The following is a 19,894-nucleotide window of genomic DNA, read 5'->3' as shown; positions in this document are numbered from 1 at the left end:
TGAGAAGAAAGAGGATCAAGTGGAAGTCATTAGTCATTAAGTTTAAAAATAAGTTTTAGTCTTTAACACAGATGTGGGCTTTCGGCTTTCATCAGTTTCTCTCTCTCTCCTCTTTGTCTCCTTGACACAATCACACAATTAATAAATGCTGCACATACCTACCGTTACCCTTTTTTTTGTTTTTGTTTTTGTAAGCTAATATTAAAAATTATGTACTTTTGAGCGGAGACCCGGTGAGGGGAACTGCCTCTCCTCTACCTTTCGGCATTCTGTGGAGATCTTTAATAGAAGGAATTCTTCCTTGTTAGGGTTGAGAGAAGGTACGAGCCTGGAATGCAGGAACAGCTCATGTCCAGGGTTCCATGCGTGTCGTGTATTGACTCGAACATTGGAAATGTGCCCAGAGTTGACACGGAGACACGATTCCCTTTTCCCTACTCCATCCCTTCTTTCCTGTCCTGTTTTCAGTAGTTCCGGAGGGCTTAGCAGCAGCCCAGCCCTGCTATAGCCACTAGGCATGGAGGAGTGAGTGGCAGACACATTCCGGGCCCTCACAGCACTTACATCCTGGGGGGGATCCACAGGCAACGATTGGTGCCTCGAAGAAATTTAACAGGTCCACAGAGTGCGTGGTCATGGGGGTGCCAGTGTAGATAGACCTCGTGGTCAGGGCAGGCTTCCCCGTTGCTTAGGAGCCCAGAGCTCTGAGACATTTTATAGTGTCTAACAAGGCACTGTTGATTTTTACCAATGGTGATTGGGTGACAGAGATGTTAGTCCAGGTTACTTGGGACCTTTTAGAAGGATAGGTTAAGGGGACTCGCTGTGGTGGTTGGCTGTTAGAAAGTCATCTTGCAGGGCAAAGGCACCAACGTCAACATGGGAGAGTTTCTTGCTTCATCTGGGTTTCATGTTTTGTGTGAGCGGGTGGGGAGCTGATTGCTTTCTGATTTCCCAGGGCCCCAGGTTCCCCTCCGCTCCCTCATGAGTGACCAGTTACCCAGCACTTCCTGTTGGTGTGGCCCACCGGCCCTTGTTCCAAGTGCCTCAGGCCCAGATGTCTAGGACAAGTGTGTTAACTCTTTATTTGCAAAGTGTTTTGTAGGCCAGGGTGGCCTCTTTCTTCTGAATGGTTCTGTTTATAGCATGGGTTCCTAATATTCCTGTGACAAGGAGCCATTTTTTATTTCCCCAAGGTCTTATGATCACAGGGAGTGGGGAAAGTTATGATTTTGCCAACGTCAGTTGCAGACGAAGGACTGGGAGGAAAGGTATCACTTGCCCATCCCGCCCCTTTTTATTTTATTTTTTTACGTTTACTTAATTTTGAGAGGGAGAGAGAGCACAAGCAGGGAAAGTGCAGAGAGAGAGGGAAACACAGAAACTGAAGCAGATTCCAGCCTCTGGGCTGTCACCACAGAACCAGGGCTGTCAAACCTACAAACCCTGAGATCATGACTTGAGCCCAAGTCAGACGCTTAACCACCTGAGCCACCCAGGTGCCCCTCATTCCCCGCCTCTTTTTTTTTTTTTTTTTTTAAACAAGTGGGCGTTAGGGAGCATTTGGAGTTAGATTGACTGCTTCCCCTTCCTTCTTAGAAATTCCTGGGCTGCTCAAAAGGGCAGATGGCAGTGGCTGTAGCTTTGAGATCTCAGTCAACCAGCTAGAGGAGGGCTAACTTGTTAGTTACAATTTTAATCTTTGGGGAACCTTGTTATAAAGAAATGTAACCCAGATTTACGTTTCTATTATTATCATTATTATTTCGAGAAATGTATATGTTAGTCATGCATACCTGATGTAGAGGTGTTTGGAGATGTTAAAGCTGGGATGGATGAGCATGAAATAGCTTCAGAATGCCTTTTTAAACATTAGATTGCCATCCGATTGGGCCTTCTGGGCTGACATTCCCGAATTGCCTGCCCTGCCGCCATTTTACATCATCCCTAAAGTAGACCTTGACTGACTTCCCCACGACTGACTTCCCCACACCTGCCCTCACGCAGGCAGGCCTGACATCACCCCCACAACAGGAAGACAGGCCCTGCCAGGCCCACCCACCCCCACCCTCACCCTCCCAGAGAGTATTGTGCTGGGACTGGCGGCTTTCTCATCTGCCCCAGAGGAGTGAAGGGGGGAGCCAAGGCCCCAGGGGAATAAATGATATCAGCTGATCGTTAGCATTTTCTGTCTGAGACAAGGGAGAAGGAATGATTACAGATCTTGATCTTTTGGGCCTCATTCATGGTTTAATTTCGTTTGCATTCTTAAAGGTTTGTTTTTAAAATTAGAACTATGAATTTTCTTTTTATGTTTGCACCTCTTCTGATATTTTATCTTTCCTTCATTTTGATGGCCAAAAAAAAGTTAAAAATCAAGCTAAAATTGTAGGACTTTTTTTTAATGTTTGTTTATTTTTGAGAGAGAAAGAGCGTGAGTGGGGGAGGGGCAGAAAGCAAAGGGGACTGAGGATCTGAAGTGGGCTCTGTGCTGACAGCTAGGAGCTCCACTTGGGGGAGGGGGGGCTTGAACCCAGAAGCTGTGAGATCATGACCTGATCCGAAGTAAGACCCCTAAAATTGTAGGATTTGAATGCAGGGCCTTTGCCACCTCCTTTCAAGGGACTTTAGATGACCGATTACGGTGTGTTTTCACTGCTTTTGTTGCAGAGAAATGATGAAATAGTGGTTCTATTCAGGGTACAGGCCTACAGAAGCCATTAAATCCATACTATAACTGACCTATATTCCAAATATTTCATATGTCAGTGCCTTGTCTTAGGCCGGGGAGCCATCGGTATCAGAAGTGAATACCAAGATAGTTTTTTCTTCTTTTGAAAAGTTCAGGGATGGCCTCAGGCAAAAACTTCAAATACGTGAAGTTTATCTTAATTACCCTTCTATGGCCTTTTGGGTAGTTTTTGTCTTTCACTTCAGTGCCTTAGTCTCCCCTGTGGCTCCTTTACGGAAACCTTCTCTTGAAGCGGAAACCTTCTCTTCAAGCGGTCCACTCTCTGAAGCACCTTTTTTCCCTTCCCCTGTCCTCCTCTCATATTAAATGTCCATTCTTCCAGCGCTGCCGAGGTCAGCTGGGAGGAGAGTAGCTTTTCATTCTCCCGTAGCTGTTTTAAAAATGTATCCTCTCTAAAACGAATTATTTTTCTACTTCTTTTGGAAAATTTCTTTTAAGTACTAAGTTCATATATCTCCTGTCCCCACCACACATCCATTGCTGCATGCTTGTTTATTGGTTTCTCTGTTTTGTTTCTCTGACCTGTGTTGGGTTATTACTGATATAAAGTATTTTCTAATAGTTGACATCTAAGTGTTTCTTGTGGATTTCTTTTTTCAGTCTTCTTTAATACTCTGCTCATTGGTTCTCAAACTTTGGTGTGTATGAAAATCACCTTGGGGAAGTTTATAAAAATGGGGGCCTAGCCAGTATTCAACTTCAGTGAACCCAGGCCTCTCTCTCCCTCTTTTTTTTTTTTTTTTTTTTTTCCTTTTCAGAGCCAGGGCCCAACAATGATTTATTTGTTTTGGGCATCATATTCTTTTTTTTTTTAAGTTTTTAATTTTAATTCCAGTATAGTTCACATCTAGTATTATATTAGTTTCGGGTGTACAATATAGTGACTAAGCAATTACACAACACTCAGTGCTCATCACAACACTTGCACTCCTTAACCCCCATACCTATTTCACCCAGCCCCCCACCAACCTCCCTTAGTAACCATCAGTTTGTTCTCTGTAGTTGTGTCTTTTTTTCCTTCCTTTGTTTTGTTTGAGTGAAATCATATGGTATTTGTCTTTTTTGACTTATTTCGCTTAGCATAATACACTCTAGCTCCATCCATGTTGTTGCAAATGGCAAGATTTCACTCTTTTTTATGGCTGAATACTATTTATGGCAGAAATACACACACACACACACACACACACACACACACCACATCTTCTTTATCCTTCATCAATCGTTGGACACTTAGGCTGCTCCCATAATTTGGCCCTGGCCATATTCACCTTCAGTGAGCCTTGGCCACTATTTTTAATTAATTTTCTTCGTGATCCTAATACCACCAAAGTTTGAGATCCGCTGCTCTAAATCTTTGCTACTCAAACAGTGGTCTGTGGGCTAGTGCCATTGACATCACCTGGGATCTCATTAGAACAGCATCTCAGGGGGCGCCTGGGTGGCTTGGTCGGTTAAGCGTCCGACTTCAGCTCAGGTCATGATCTCACGGTCCGTGAGTTCGAGCCCCGCGTCGGGCTCTGTGCTGACAGCTCAGAGCCTGGAGCCTGCTTCCGATTCTGTGTCTCCCTCTCTCTCTGACCCTCCCCCATTCATGCTCTGTCTCTCTCTGTCTCAAAAATAAATAAACGTTAAAAAAAAAAAAAAAAAAAAAAAATTAAAAAAAAAAGAACAGCATCTCAGGTCTCCCCCAAGAATGAATGAATGAACCAGAATCTTCATTTTAACAGGATCTCCATGTGATTCAAGTGCATGTTAAGGTATACAAAGCACAGACCACAGTGGCTCTCAGACTTCGAAGCATATTCTTAAAGGGAAACTTTAAGAACAATAATGCCTGGATTCTACCTGGAGAGATTCTGGTGTAATCAAGTGGGGGCCAGGGGGAGGAATTAGGCATTGAGTGTGTTTCGAAAGCTCCCCGGGTAACTCTAATGGGCAGCCCGGAGACCCGCTGATGTTGCTGATGTCAACCCCAGAACAAAGTTTCCCAGCTGGTGTGCACCAGGAAATAGGTTATAGGTGTGGATTGATCCCCTTGGCTCCTGGGAGGTCAGGCACAGCCTGGAGCTGCTCTGGGCTAACTCTTCTACAGGGTAACCTTTTCTGTGGGGATCATGACAGGACACTTATCGGGAAGTGTTGTTTGAGAATTAAAAAAAAAAAAAATCAATTTCTGAACTATTGCATTGAGTGGAAAAGTTAAGACTGTACTAAAAAATGTGTCAAACATGGATATAACCTTGGACACAACGGCTGTCTTTACAACAGTCTTTCCACCCAGAAACATAGTCTTTCTTCAGGTGTTCAAGTTTTCTTTCATACATTTTTCTAGAATTTCGTAGTTTTCTTTATAAAGACTTCTATTTCTTACTAGATTCATTTCCAAAGTGTATTTCTGAACGATGTTTTATTGCTATTGTAACTCTTTGTAAAGAAATACAGTTTTGTGCTTTCCCCTAACCATACCTCTGTGCTTTGGTCATTTATCCTGAGCATCAGAAAGGCCTCTCTACTCTCTCCTTCCTCTTTGACTTTCTCCTTGAAAGGTTTCCTCACCCCTTGTTGCCTGCTTTGATTCCAACAACTGTACAGCCTCTATCGACAGACCTGCTCTGCCTCTGAGTCTCCTGCTGTGGTCAGCCCTTTTCCCTGATGTAGCCTCATTTTCCACTTCTCAACTCACAGATGCCCCGGAAGCATTGCCCTGTGTCTCGTGGCAGTAAGCCCCCAGCCAGCCGGGGTGTGGCAGGATGGAGGTGAATTTTAAATCAGGTCTTTATATTAAGTACTAACTTTTGCTATATTTCCACTCGTGTGGGTCTGCAATCACTTCAGAAAACTTTCTTTGAAAAGTAAGAGTAGAAAGTATTTAATTCCTTATTCACTGCTGTGCTTGCCTTGGTTACTCTGGCTCTTGAGCTGGATAAAGAGCTGTATCTGTGGTAGAAATCCCATGGGTATGAACCTCCACCATCACCTACACATACTCTCCTCCCCCCCTCCCTTGTCTCCCCTGGCCCCATTCCACCCCAACCCTGTGCAGGCCAAGAAAGGATTTCACATCAGTTACTTCATTAAAGAGTTAGTCTGGGGGCGCCTGAGTGGCTCCTTTGGTTGAGCATCAGACTCTTGTCAAGTCTCAAGTTGTTTAAGTGATCACTTAAGTCATGACCTCACGGTTTGTGAGTTTGAGCCCCACGCCGGGCTCTGCGCTGACAGTGCGGAGCCTGCTTGGGATTCTCTCTCCCTCTCTCTACCCCTCCCCTCCTCATGCTCGCTCTCACACTCTCTCCAAATAAATACATAAACTTAAAAAAAAAATAAAATAAAAAGGAGTTAGCCTGTGTTCATTCAGTTAAGTGTGAGTTTGTATTACGCACCGAGCAGTTGAGATCTGAGATTTGAGTATAATTGTCTTCTAAATCATTTTCTTGCCTCTCAACACCTCCTGTCCTTCCTCTGTAGTGCTGCCAGAAATGGTTACTCTAGAAAGCACTGTCTGGTTACATCTTTTCCTTGCTGAGCCCCATCAGTGGATTTCCAGAGTCACAGGGTCCACACCAGCATCTAAGGCACACCCACACCTTGCTTCCGTCTCCCTATGCTGGAGCGTTCCCTCTGTCTGGAATGCTTGCCTCTTACCCACCTGTACACTTTCCTTCTTCGAGAGCCTGACTTCCACATCACCGCTTGGAAACAACTCACATTACCCCAAGTTCATTTCTCCCTCCTCTGTGCTTTCCCCTGGACTTTATACACGTGCTTCTGTCTTCACTCAGCCAACAAATATTATGGAATGCCGTGCTGCATTGGGCCTCTTCATGGTGCTGGGGCTGCGGCAGTGAGTGAGACAGAGTCATTGCCCACATAGAGGGAAGGCATGTAATCAAATAGGAGGATGGTTTCAGATAAGGGTAAGTGCTCAGAAGAAAACAAGACTGCAAACCAGATAGAGGCTGAGTGGGTTTGGAGAAGGTGGACAAAGAAGTCTCCCAGGAGTTGACATTTGTGCTGAGCTCTGAGCAATGGGCAGAGGCAGCCATGGAAGCATCTGGAAATGAGCTGTTAGTGCAGAGGAAGCAGCACCTGCAGAAGCCCTGAAGCAGAAAGGGTATGGCATTCTGGAGGGACAGGAGAAAGCTGCTGGTGTGGCCTAAGCCAGGTGAAGGAGGTGAGGCAGGGTAGGAGATGAGGTCAGAACAGCTAGGGGTATGGGGACTGAGGGCCTACTGGCCATGGCAAAGAATTCGAGTTTCATTCTGAATTGCACTAAAGAACTGTTGAAGCATTTTAGGCAGGAGAATTGTATGAAATTATTATTATTTTTTTTTTTTTTTTGAGAGAGAGATTGGTGGGGGGGCAGAGAGAGAGAGAGAGAGATACCACAAGTGTGGAGCCTGACTTGGGGCTTGATCTCACAAACTGTGAGATCATGACCTGAGCCAAAATCAAGAGTCTGACACTTAACCAGGTGCCCCTGAAATGATTTTTCTTTTTTAATGTTTACTTATTTTTGAGAGAGAGAGAATGAGTGGGGGAGGGACAGAGAGAGAGGGAGAGAAAATCTGAAGCAGACTCTTTGATGACTGCAGAGAGCCTGACACGGAGCTTGAACCCGCAAACCTTGGGATCATGACCTGAGCTGAAGTCAGACACTTACCCGACTGAGCCACCCAGGCGCCCCTGAAATGACTTGTTGACCTGCACTGAACACATAAGCGGCTCGCTCGCATGTGTGCGTGTTAGACTGTGAGCAGTGTGAGGGCAGGTGCCTCTGTAAACCCCTGGCACCAAGCCCAGAGTGCTGTCAGTAAACATTTGAGTAGTGAATAAATGAGCAATCTATGTTTTCTTTTGGTAAGCTCTGTTTATGTGTGTGAGTCCATAACACCATGTAAATAACACTTTCTGTTTAATAAAATCTGATCATTCTGGTGCTAGGATACTCCCTATGAATAAAGAAACATCACAGGCTTTCTCAAGACTCTAGGGTATTATTATATTCTGGATGTTCTTCTCAGCCTTTGAAGTGGTACCACAGGAATGTTAAGTAGAATCTCAATGACCAGAAAAAGAATGAAAAGCCATGACATTTAAAAAAATGAAAACTTACAAGTAGTGCAGTAAGTCTCATGGTAGGGGTGAATACAGATATAACATCACAATGACATTTGTTCTCAAAGGGAGCCGGGTGGGGGGGGTGGGGGCGGGGAGCTGGGGATTGTAGAAAGCTGGCATCTCCTGCTAATTTGGGATTTTCTTAGTTCAATATAAGGGCAGTTGTATGTGATTTAAATTTCATTATCTTTACTTTCGTAATCTTAGAAAATACAGACTCCTGAGATACCCTGTTTTTCATTAACTACACAATAATGTCACCTTGCATTTTATGTGATTGAGGTTTTTGGACCTGACTTACAGTGTAATGATGGACTTTTACAATAGTATTTTCTGTTATAATTTTTAATCTCCAATTTATAGGTAGTCTTGTTAAAACTTGATTTTTTTTTAATCAGTTGGAAACTCTAATTTATATCTATTTGTGTCCCACTTAATAAAGCTATCCTTGGAAATCTCCAAAGGTGAAACCATAACCCAGTCCAGCAGACATGCTGTAATGGCAATCATAGCCCCTACTCATAAGAAAAGTCTTTTCTCATTACTTCTTTCCCTGCATTCACTTAAAAATTACCCTGCAGGTGATAAAAGGTTTAAAACATGGTGTATACTAAGTACATTTTGGACTGTTTTTTGAGTTGAAAATATTTTTCTCTGCAGAGACTTCAGCAACACAGAAACACTGTGTAGTGAACAGAAATATTATTGTGAAACGTGCTGCAGCAAACAGGAGGCCCAGAAAAGGTGTGTAAAAGGGTTTAGCCCAGAGGGTGGCTTGGTTTTGAGGGAAGGAACCATACCTGATTTTGAATCCCAGTTCTGTGGGCTCGTGGCCAAGTAGCTTTGAAGAAGTCAATTGCCTTCCTCCCTGGATAAACTAGGATAAGAGTGCCTGCCTTGGAAAGTTGTCCATTTGTCTGATCGTTTGATCATTTGTTCATTCGTTCAACAAATATTTATTGTGTGCTGTGTATCAGATACTATGCTGGGTAAATGAGTGGTGGTCAGATATAATTACTATTTTCTTGTGATTAAAGACAGATTATAAAAAGGATTTAGCATAGAGTATAACACATAGTAGATATCTAGTAGAATTGTTACTTCATATTGGAACTTCTTATTTAGAGGCACAAGAGGTTTAAAAAGTTAATGATTTAATGTGGAAACACGAGGAAATCAATAACACATCAGTTGCATGGATAGGTGATAAGAAGCATCACATTCTGAATTGATACAGGATCCATGGTTGCCTTTTTACAAGCACCGGCAAGTTAGAGCCCCTGGACAATGTGTGCGAATCAGTGATTCTCTGTTATCTGCCCCCGGAAGCCAAGAAACTTGACATTTTAATTATCGTGTGAAGCCTTACTGTGAATTGAATTTACCCTGCCCATGGTTGTGGAATATTCAGAATAGTTCACAGAAGCTCATTACCATCATCTAAAACCTTCAGGGGTCTTGAGCTGAGGTTGAAATCATTTCTCTGCTCAGCCTTCCCTGCTCTTCCCCCCTAGACATGCACACATGCACATCTTTCCTTGCTGCATCAAAACTTACAAAAGGTGACTCCTTGTGGCAGATGGGAGTGCAGTGATAGCTGGTTAACTTTTGTGAGTCATCAGGGGAGCTCACTTCTCCCTGTCCTTACAATCTCAGTCAACCCAAGGCCAGCCCAGGCCTTCCTATATGGCATGAAGGCATATTCATTAAAATAATGTGTGTTCCTGTAAAACATCAGGCTTCCCATGATTCTTCTGTTTCTGCAGACGTTATTTTGCTTATTTTTACAAACAGGGTTTTACCTCAATAGATTCCTGAACAACAGTCTCTTAAAATTTGTCCTTTTCAAATAATATGCATTGAAAATGTGTGCATGCTGAACAGCATTGACACTGACTCAGGGCATTCCTAGAATGGGGGTCCCGGAAGGGGACCAAAGGTCTCTATTCCAGCAGAGTTGGTCTCCATAAACTATTGTTTTTATGAATTTTTTTTTTACCAAGGAATATTAATGGTCACCTAGTGAAAAAAGATTTCTGTGTTCATGTAAGTTTGGGAACTGCTACATCAGACAAAAGAGAACAGTTCCTTTACTGTAGGATTTCTCAGAACCTCTCTGCCAGTGCACAGGGAGGAACTTTGAAATAGAAAGTAGCTGTCCAAACTTGGCCCCAGGAACCCCGCCTCTGCTGATGTCTCCAGTGCTCCACAAGCCCAGTTTGAGAAGTGTGGCCCTTAAGCCAACCCCTACATTTTACGAGTGGGGAAACCAAGAGCTAGACGAGGGGAAGGACTGACACACGAGTGAGTGAGCATGAGCCCAGCGTGCTTGGTTTCCCCAAGCGCCCCCCCGTGGTCCTCAGACCCCAGAAGTCCATACCGCAGCCTTCTGCTTGTCCTCTTCCCAAAAGTGGTCACCCCTCCTCTCCATTATCTCCAGGCGGGGTGGAGGGGGGGTGTGGCTGTCCAAATATTGTTCCTTTCTGGAAGGCAGGGGGCAGTAATGGAGAGCAGTTACACACCGTATTTGCACTGGTATAAAACTTCAGGACTGTCTCCTTTGGCCAGAGAGAAACAGAGCTGCTGTTGTCCTCCTCTCCTGCTGGCTGTGCCCGGTTAGCCAAGCAAGCAGGTTAACCAGCTGTATGTGTGCAAGCATCCTTTTATTCTTGCGGGCGGTGTGGTTACTTGCTGACCTGAAGTCTGTTAGACCCCTTCTGCTCTCCGTTTGTGTGGCGGCAGTGTATTCTGCCCCCCAACAGCTCTTAGGGGGTACAACTTCTTTTCTATTTCGTGGTTTCTTAGGATGAGAGTAAAAAAGCTGCCCATGATTTTGGCCCTGCACCTAAAGCGGTTCAAGTACATGGAACAGCTGCACAGGTACACCAAGCTGTCTTACCGGGTGGTCTTCCCGCTGGAGCTCCGGCTCTTCAACACCTCCAGCGACGCCGTGAACCTGGACCGCATGTACGACCTGGTCGCTGTGGTGGTTCACTGTGGCAGGTGAGGGCAGGCGGAAAAGCGGGCGCACGGGGGGGTGCACGCGAGAAGGGTGCCGAAACAGAGGCAGCTATGCCTTTCCTGGGCTGTGAGACTCCGTAGTAATGGGACTTCTGAGAACGTCTTCCAGGCTCTTACCTATCATCTCAAAATAAATCCAAAATGTACTCTTCAAGATATTCTTCATGCAGTTTTTAGCCCTTCCCCAACCAGAAAAAAGAGAGTAGGAGAGAAGGCTCCTAGATACGGAGAAGAAAAGTGTTTTGCTGAAAGTCCTTTGAGCAGATATTTTTTTCTTCCATAGCTATAGATACAAGCATGGAAAAGTCCACTGAAAATACACCTGTTTGTTATCCTTTGCTCAGCTGGAAGAGATTTGTGTTCTGTCGTTCCCCTACCCTTCTGGGTTTTAGGTAGGGGTGTGTCACTGAGCAGGATTATTTTCCTCTCCATCTGCCTGGATTGGATTTTCGTGCACAGACCATAACAAGAGGATGCGTGGTTCCACGCAGAGGAGTAGACTGATTTCCTTTTCCCCCTGCACGGCGGCGGATGCTTCGCCTCTGAAGCACCTTATTTGTCCCATGCAGAGCGGACTTGAAGTCACAGGATCCTTTCTTACATTCCCAGTGTTCTGTGTTTTGGTCTGTTATAAGCCAGCTCTGTGGTTTTCCTGAAGAGGAATTCCACCAGTTATTTTTCTAAAGAACACATGAGGCCCGTGATCTGGAAACTAGCTGTGAATGCTGGGTGGGACCTCGTGGCAGGAACTGGAAGGTCTTAGGGCTGGCAGAGCCCGGTACCTGGAGGGCATTGTGGCCGAGGCTGGCAGTGGGCTGATGTGGGCAGGTGATGGGGAGACAGAAGGTGCTCAGAAGTATATACATGTTTTCAGTACGGATCTCTGTGGGTGATGACTAATCCCTAGAGCATTGGTGAGGATAAGGCGGCGACCCCTATAGGGGACCTGGAGGACAAGTGAGGTTGGGTTGCAGAATAGTGACTTTCTGTAATGAGGGCTCAAGGTCAGAGCGGTCCTGGCAGCGAGGGCCAACTGGTGCCGAGTCACACGTGCTACTAACTAGCATTCATTAAATTCTCCCCCACTAGAGACAGGACTGTCCTCCTACACAGAGCAGGGCTGGCCTTGCACACGGGGATCAGGTGGCTCTGGGCCGTGGACGCTGGGGATCTCCGAGGCTGGGGAGCTGAGCATTCCCTCATCCACGCCAGGACCTCCTGGCCCATGGATGCAGCTGGTGCGGTCTCATTCTCTGATTTCGACTGCAGTTATTCTCTGAACCCTTGTTTCTTGGGTTCGTAGCAGAGTCTGAAGGTACAGCAGTGATGAAGATCCACGGGCCCTGTTCTCATGAAGCTGAGCCTCTGGCGAGAAAGATAGATAATTAGCAAGTAAGCACACCGCCTGTCAGCACCAAAACAAAAGCACTGGGAGATGACTTCGAGTTTGAGGAACGCTATGAGGAATGAACAGGGCGCTGAGAGAGAGCAGTTGAAGGTTCCTCTGCAGGGATGGGGACTGGTGAAGTGAAGCTACCAAGGTGACATTGGGGCTGAGGCCTAAGGGCTAAAATGAGCCAGGAAGGCCCACATCGGAAGAGGATCATTTCGGGCAGAGTGCCTCCAGGGCAAAGGCCTGCCGTGTGAAGAACGGGAAACCTGGGGTCCTGAGCCCAGGGAGGGGAGAGAGTGGCTGGATAGCGTTGGAGAAAGGCAGGAACAGTTCGCGTGGCTCATCTTGTATTTAAAGAAAGCGGACAGGGTCACCTGGCTGGTTCAGTCAGTACAGCATGTGACTCTTGGTCTTTGGGTTGTGAGTCGAGCCCCACATTGGGCACAGAGGTTACTTAAAAAAATTAAAAAAAAAAAAAAAAAAAAAAGACAGAAAACAAAGGCAAATTTGGCTTTTGAACTTTAGTGGTACACTGAAAAAACAAAACGGAACTCTAGATTTGGGGTTAAATTCCCTCAGTTGTGCAGATCTAACTAATAGTAACAGCTGTGTAGTTCTACTTTTCCCCATATTATGTGATACATACCTTTTCCTTTGAGCACGTGTTATTCTATATTATAGTTTAATATATTTCTAAAACTTAGATGATGCCACTCCTCAGAGTTCCCCAGTGTCTTCCTGACTGACTCACCGCAGAGTCCAAAATCCAAACCACAATACCCCATGCCCCACCTCTGTGGCCTCCTTCCTCCCCCCGCCACCCCCCGCCCCCCTGGGCTCAGGCTTCCTTGCTCTTCAGTGAACCCCGCAGGAACCCCCCACCCCCCACCCCTGCCATGCCCAGTACCTTTGCACCTGCTGTAAACTTCCATCACATGGTCACATGGCTCGTCACCATCACCTCGTCTCTCAGGGAAAGTTCCTTCTGCTCAGATCTTGGGTTAGCAGAGGACTGTCACCATTGTGTATCAAATAGTACTTCCCTCTGTCACTCACCATGCTTTATTCTGCTTTATGTTTCATGGCACTTTTTTTTTTTTTGAGTTTATTTATTTTGGGAGAGAGCAAGCGAGAAGGAGGTGGTAGGGGCAGAGAGAGAAGGAGGGAGAGAATCCCAGACAGGCTCTGCGTTGACTGTCCGTGCAGAGCCCGACGCGGGGCTCAAACTCATGAACTGTGAGATGGTGACCTGAGTCAAAATCAAGAGGCAGACACTAGACTGACTGAGGCACCCAGGCGCCCCTTCATCACACTTAGTATACATTGAAATCTATTTTAGTTTGTTCAGTGCCTCTCCAGCCCTCATCCCAAGAAAGTGGGGACACTGTTTTCTTCACTGCTTTTTTGTCTGACGGCCAGAAGAGAGTCTGGCACATAGTAGGTGTACGGTAATTATTCATTTATATCTGTTGAATTTGAATATCTGCTTTCCCCACTGGACTGTGGGTCTTTAGAAGCCTCACTTTTTTGCATCTTTGCAGAAGATTCCTTTATGCTCACCACAGCACCACCACGTGGGTCTTCCTCCATAAATTGTGGCCAAATAAATGTGGATATAGACGTGACCTATACCCATTCTCCTGCTGAGAGAGGTTGTTCAGGTAGATCACTGCCTAAAAAGAAGTACCTAGTTTTTGAAAGAAGTTAATGTTAACTTGATAACTTGTGTTTGTTCTTTTCCAGTGGTCCTAATCGTGGGCATTATATTACTATTGTGAAGAGTCATGGCTTCTGGCTTTTGTTTGATGATGACATTGTAGAGGTTGGTATGCAGATTACTCTATAATGGGGCTGCAGCGTAGACTGTATTTGGGGGAATGTGTATGTGCGGACATTTCCTAAAATAGGCCTGTTTTCCCATAACCTGGCTTAAAAACCATTTACATTTCTCTCAAGACTAAATTCTGCTGTTCTTTATTCTCTTTAGAAAGGGAGAAAGGGGTGTGACTGGGGACTAATGAGTTAACTGCGTTCTTGTTAACTGATCAGCCATAGATGTGGGATCTCTTTGTCCCCTGAAACCGTATTCATATGTAAGTCTCATTTTCCACTGTGACTAAAGCCCTCTCTACTACAGACCAAATAATAAACTCTTTATTTTCATTTTTTAAATTTTTATTTTTTTTTAACGTTTATTTATTTTGGAGAGAGAGGCAGACAGGGTGCGAGCAGGGGAGGGGCAGAGGGAGAGGGAGACACAGAATCCGGCTCCAGGCTCCAGGCTCCGAGCTGTCAGCACACAGCCCAATAATAAACTTAATAAAAAGCTCTGTAAGCACTCTTTCATTATGCCAGATTCTTCTTGTATGGATTGATATTTAAAAATATGTTTTCAGTCTGTTGGACCTGGAAATCTTTATATTACACTCAAGTGTTCCCATATATTGATTTTGTTGTAAAGGAATACTAGCCAGAGAGAATTCCACACTCAGACAAGGTCCATTTTAGCTCAGAGGGTGACACTAATGGGAATGAAGTCTGACGACCTGCAAGAATTAAGGTTATTCCCCAGACCCCCCAGTTTACCATTTGAAAGACGGGCGTCCTGGCTGCTTCAGAGCATGCCCACATATGTTTGCCGATAGCTTGAAGGCTGGCCTCCCTCCTCCAGGATTTGCAACGTATGTAATCATGCCCCATTGCCAGGTCTGTGGAATTAGCTGTTTGCTGTTGAAAGTTCCCAGTTGTGATTTTGTAGCAAACAGTGTTTGCTTCAGTCTTCTCATTCATTCCATTTGTTTTTCTTCCCTTCTCTCAGTCATCCCATTAAACAGTTGTATTGTTTTCTTTCTCTTATTGCAGAAAATAGATGCCCAAGCTATTGAAGAATTCTATGGCCTGACGTCAGATATATCAAAAAATTCAGAGTCCGGATATATTTTATTCTATCAGTCAAGAGAATAACTTGAAGAACTGTGGGACGAATTCACATGGGGGGAACTGTTCACAGCACTATTCCCTGGTTTCTCTGCAGACTTTCCTCCCCAGTGGCCCCGCCAGTGGTACTACGCCAAGTGTAATGGTCTGGCTGGGTTAGACTTTCTCTCCCTTTGGTTTTTTACATGCAGCACTACTTGTGGTTTTATTTTAGTCTGAGGTAGAGTTAACTGCAATCAGATTGTAGTAAGATTTGTATGAGTAACAGTTGCTAATTTTAGGATTGGGTAAACGCTACGCCACCGGCTATGTCTGGCTGAATTAGAGTGACATTTCCTACGGGAAGGTCTACAGTCTGTTTTGGGTCCCTGCTAAACGTCCCAAGTGGCTTCCGGGATCTCATGTCAATGCATTCCTTTAACTTGTCCCGGGAAGCACTGCTACCCATTTGTAGCTTCTCTGCCTCTTTTCTGACGCAAGGACAGAATCGGGTGGAAGTTCACCTGTTAGGGCTGCAGCTATAGCTTTAAGTTTGTGCAAGTGAAAACGTTTAAAAGTGAGTAACCTCAATACTAAAATCATCCTCCAGGCGGAACAGGGTGGAGAGAAGCTGTTCACGGTGGCTAGCGCCTGCCTGGGGCTGTGCTCCCCTCGCCGCCCGCCGCCGTTAGGACCCCAGAGGCTAAGAAGGCACGGAGCTCAGGGCAGGCAGAGCCCAGAGGAGGACGCTTTTGTGGACAGTGAAAACTTACTTTTCTTACCTTTCTACCAAAACCACGTTTCAGGAAGATACCCCTACGCCATTTGTTTTTAGTGATGCTCTACTTCCGTAAGGTCCTGTGAGTTGTATCTGTCCTTTATCTGGCGCTGCTAAGCTTTCCAAGGCATCTGCCCGGGCCGGCTGGTGTTCTGCAGGCTGTGGCCGCAGGGCTGGGCTACCGTGGTGACTGCTTCCGGCACAGCTCTCCTTAGCCAGTCAGTACCCACCACCTTCTCGGTCAGGAAGGACCCAGACACTGCAGTGTCACCACCATTGGCCGCATTGTACAGCTGTTCACCTTTTAACATTTCAGTCTGTTGACTGAGGCGCTGGCGAGTCCCAGGACTAATAAGGAACCTTCCCTAGAGGGACCACTGGAGTCAGCTGGGGGTAAAGGTGGGTCAAAGGAAGTGGGAGCGAGCGGGCGGAGGAATGAACAAAATGGCAACTTTTCTTTGGCTCAGACTCCTAGAACGCTTGACAAGACCGTTTTTTGGAAGAACCTCATCTCACTGTAGTTACTTTTACTTTTTTCACTTTTGTTATGTATGTATTTATTAGATCACTTGAGTATTGGTACCTTTTATTAAAAGGGTCAATTTGGCATTTTGCTGTTGAGCTGGTTTTTGGATTCTTACAAATACTATGAGGCATAGATCTTGGCTTCCTTTGGGAAGTCGGTTGACTTCCATACACTTCTAAGATACTGTGAACATACTATTTTGTTACCTAATAAATCAGCGAATGAACATGCAAATGTTTGGCATAATGTGAACTAAAATTGAAATTGGAAATGTTAGCAGCCATTTTGTAACAATTAAGAGCATAGCACTTTATCTAGATGAAAACTGGATTTCTTGTCTTTAAGATATCTTGAACTGTTTATTGCTCAGAACTTAAATAAGCATGCCAACACTTCATTTGTTCATGCTTGAAGTGAAATGTTTTACTTTTCACTGGAGAAGACAAAAACAGGGTGATCTTCACGTTATTTTATACAAGTGATGAAAATATACCTTGCCTTATTTAGAGGCAAATTCATATTTATAAATATTTTGTCTTTTTTTTTTTTTTCCTCATGAAACATATGCAGTAATCACTTACCTGGAAGGTGAGTATTTATTCCGTTTTTAAGAGGAGACACTTTGCAATTGAAGGCAACTGATCCGAGGAACTGTTTGTACTATATATAACCCATATATTTGACTGTAGGTTGCAAAGTTTTTTTTTAAAAAATGATGGTTCATATCTAATATATTTGGAGCTGGTTCATAAGAAAAACTATTAAAATTATCTTTGGAATGACTCTTGAGGCTAATTTGTTAGAGAAAGAAAGTTTCAATTGGAAGCCTACAGAGGTAACATCTAAATGCTAAGTCACAGATTCACTACTGTTTTTGTTTGTTTGTTTGTTTGGATTTTTTTGTTTGGTTTGGTTTGGTTTTGGGTGTTTTGTTTTGTTTTGTTTTGTTTTTGGTCTGTATGTGTGAAGAGTTTTTCCCAGTGACTTAACAGAAGTAATTGAAAGGGTCAGTTAAAATTCTGAATTCATGGATAGAGTTTAGGAATAAAAACAAGTATGGAAGATAAAATGCGAAGGCATTAAAATGGTTGTGTGATGCAGGAGAAGAAGCTTGGAGAAAGACCAAAACACACTTATCCACCAACACTCCATCAGAGCTTTTAAACTTAGAGCTATCTGGTAATTTCTTTCCTCTTCAGTAAATGGAACAAACACTAGGCAGCTACATTTCCCCAGAATCATTTCACTTTATGTAAAGACAGTAGCATGCAAACACTTTCTCTTTCACCCTTGTTCATCGTGCAGGGCAGGGAATGGTGTGAGGTAGGTGAGACCATTCTGAGGTCAACGATAGCACAAAGGCTCAGCAATATTCCCTCAAATGGCAGGGTTTTTGTGGGTCCTTTTCTGGCAGGAGTGAGTAGTCCTGCTGTATTTCTTTTAACTGCTGCAGGGTTTTAAAATAAGTTACAATATTTTACACCTAGAGAAGAGAAGAGTATTTGCTCTATTGGTGACTTACTGGCTGAGCATCTAGATTATGGTACAGTTTGCTAAAAAGGCATTTGTTTAAAAGTCACTTTTTGGCAAAATGAGCTGACATCCAGTCCTGTTACATGGATGCATTTTTCCTTCCAAGGCAACATCAAATGGACTGGTTCTCAGAGAGCCAAGGAACAGAATGCAGGAGGGTGTTGGTTTGACTCGGAAGCCAGTCATATTTGGTTTTACCGCCTGGTATATTTTGGATTTCAGATGAAATGGGAAAAAAAAAAAAATGACAGGAGTGGTCCCTATGCATTTATTTTCATGGATATGCTTAATTTCATGGGCATGCCTAACAATGAACTATGTTCTAACTGGAGCTTAGGGCTTATTTTAGATATTGGAGTGTAGCTTTATTACAGATGGATTTTATCTTTAAACATTGCATTTTGATCAACTTTGTATATTTACGTGTATTAAAATATTGTGCACTAAATGTTTTGCCCTCATTTGCTATTATATGGTCAAGGCATTTATCGGCACTATTGTGATTAACTCATGTAAATGGCATGGGTCAGGGAAAATTATTTCCTACTTTTCTGCCTAATTAAATTTCTGTTTTCCAGTATTACATTAATTTATTTTTGGCTTCCATTTCTTTGTAACCAAAATAGTTACTGTATTTGTGTGGCATTCGTTTCATTTTGTTGCTAAAGAAAACAAGTTTAGTTTTTATTTAAAATGATCTGTACCTTAATCTTTTTTTTTTTTTTTTTTGTAACCAAGTCAAGCACTTTAAGCAATAATGTCAATCTTGTGAAATTTCAATCAGTTTAACACCCTGCCTCTAAAATTGTTTGCAAAAAAAATAAATAAATAAAATAGGAATTCCCTTCCTAGAGAATTATATCTTGGTAATGTTACACACATGGACTTAAAATCCTTTTTATAAAATGTGAGTTATTGGCAAGTCTCATGTCTGGCTAATCATTCCAAATGTAATTTTGAAGCGGTGGAAATGTATAGAACATTCTGGTCATTGTGACATATAAAGGCAATGCTACTGTCAAGGTTCTGGAGGTAACTCATCCCTTGCGCCGAGTAAAAAAGATCAACAGAAGTAATCCAGAAACCTGTATTTGGGGAATAGCAAATTGAGGGTATCAGTGGGTAGGGGGTGGGGAGAATTGGGGGCAGTATATTAGGCATCACAGTGAATTCCTTAGCTGGGACTCTGCATATCAACACGTCCTTTCCCAGTTAGGAAATAAAAGGTCCGTTCCTTAAGTAAGAAAGTAGCTTCCGGCTTCTGGCTTCTAGGCAAGAGCGGGCAGTGTGGCCCTGGCCCTGTTGTATTGACAGCCAGCCCCGGACCTCTAGGTGGTTTCCAAGCTGAGGTGGGAGGGACCCCAGCGAGGTGCACACCACTGCCTACACTGGCCTGCCAGAGTAGGGGCAGTATGTGGCTTCCAGCCCCAGACTCAAGGTTGCTGTTAAAAAGCTCAAGGCTTCCCCACCGCACCCCAGCCCCCCGCCCCCAGCCAGTCACTTCAAGGGGCCATGTGTGGGCAGGAACTTGTCATCTGAATGCATCTGTCTGGGCCCAATTATGAGAAATGCAAACCCACAGGCCAAGAGTGGGACAGTGTGCCATTAAGTCTCTCAGCTTCTGTCTCTCTTCTCTCAGGTCAAGTCAGCTGAGTGACCGAGCTGGAACAACAGAGGCTTGTGGGAAAGTCATCTGTATCCTTCATGAAGGCTGTAGGAAGGAAAGACCTCGGGAAAGCCTTTTTCTTTTCTAGGCCTGGTGTTGGCCAACTGTTAAATGGGGTCTGTAGGATAGGTCTGTCACCGCCAGAGGAACCCAGTTCCTGGGGAATAAGGAGTGTTCTCCATTTATCC

The 19,894-nt window shown here is 44.3% G+C and overlaps 1 protein-coding gene across 1 annotated transcript in view; it reads left to right on the top strand.

Moving 5' to 3' along the window:
- Positions 1-19,062, top strand: part of USP46 (ubiquitin specific peptidase 46) — a 62,025-nt gene extending 42,963 nt beyond the window's left edge. Inside the window, exons 6-9 of the mRNA XM_060655046.3 lie at positions 8,534-8,617; positions 10,679-10,876; positions 14,031-14,109; positions 15,150-19,062. Coding sequence (XP_060511029.1) covers positions 8,534-8,617; positions 10,679-10,876; positions 14,031-14,109; positions 15,150-15,251 — 463 coding nt within the window. The 3' untranslated portion in view covers positions 15,252-19,062. The remainder of the gene's footprint in view (positions 1-8,533; positions 8,618-10,678; positions 10,877-14,030; positions 14,110-15,149) is intronic.
- Positions 19,063-19,894: the final 832 nt, after the last annotated feature.

Source organism: Panthera onca, chromosome B1 (genome assembly GCF_046562875.1).
Source record: "Panthera onca isolate mPanOnc1 chromosome B1, mPanOnc1 haplotype 2, whole genome shotgun sequence".
Lineage (NCBI taxonomy): Eukaryota > Metazoa > Chordata > Mammalia > Carnivora > Felidae > Panthera > Panthera onca.
Note: the sequence above shows the minus strand (reverse complement) of the source record. Positions and strands in the feature narration are given on the sequence as shown.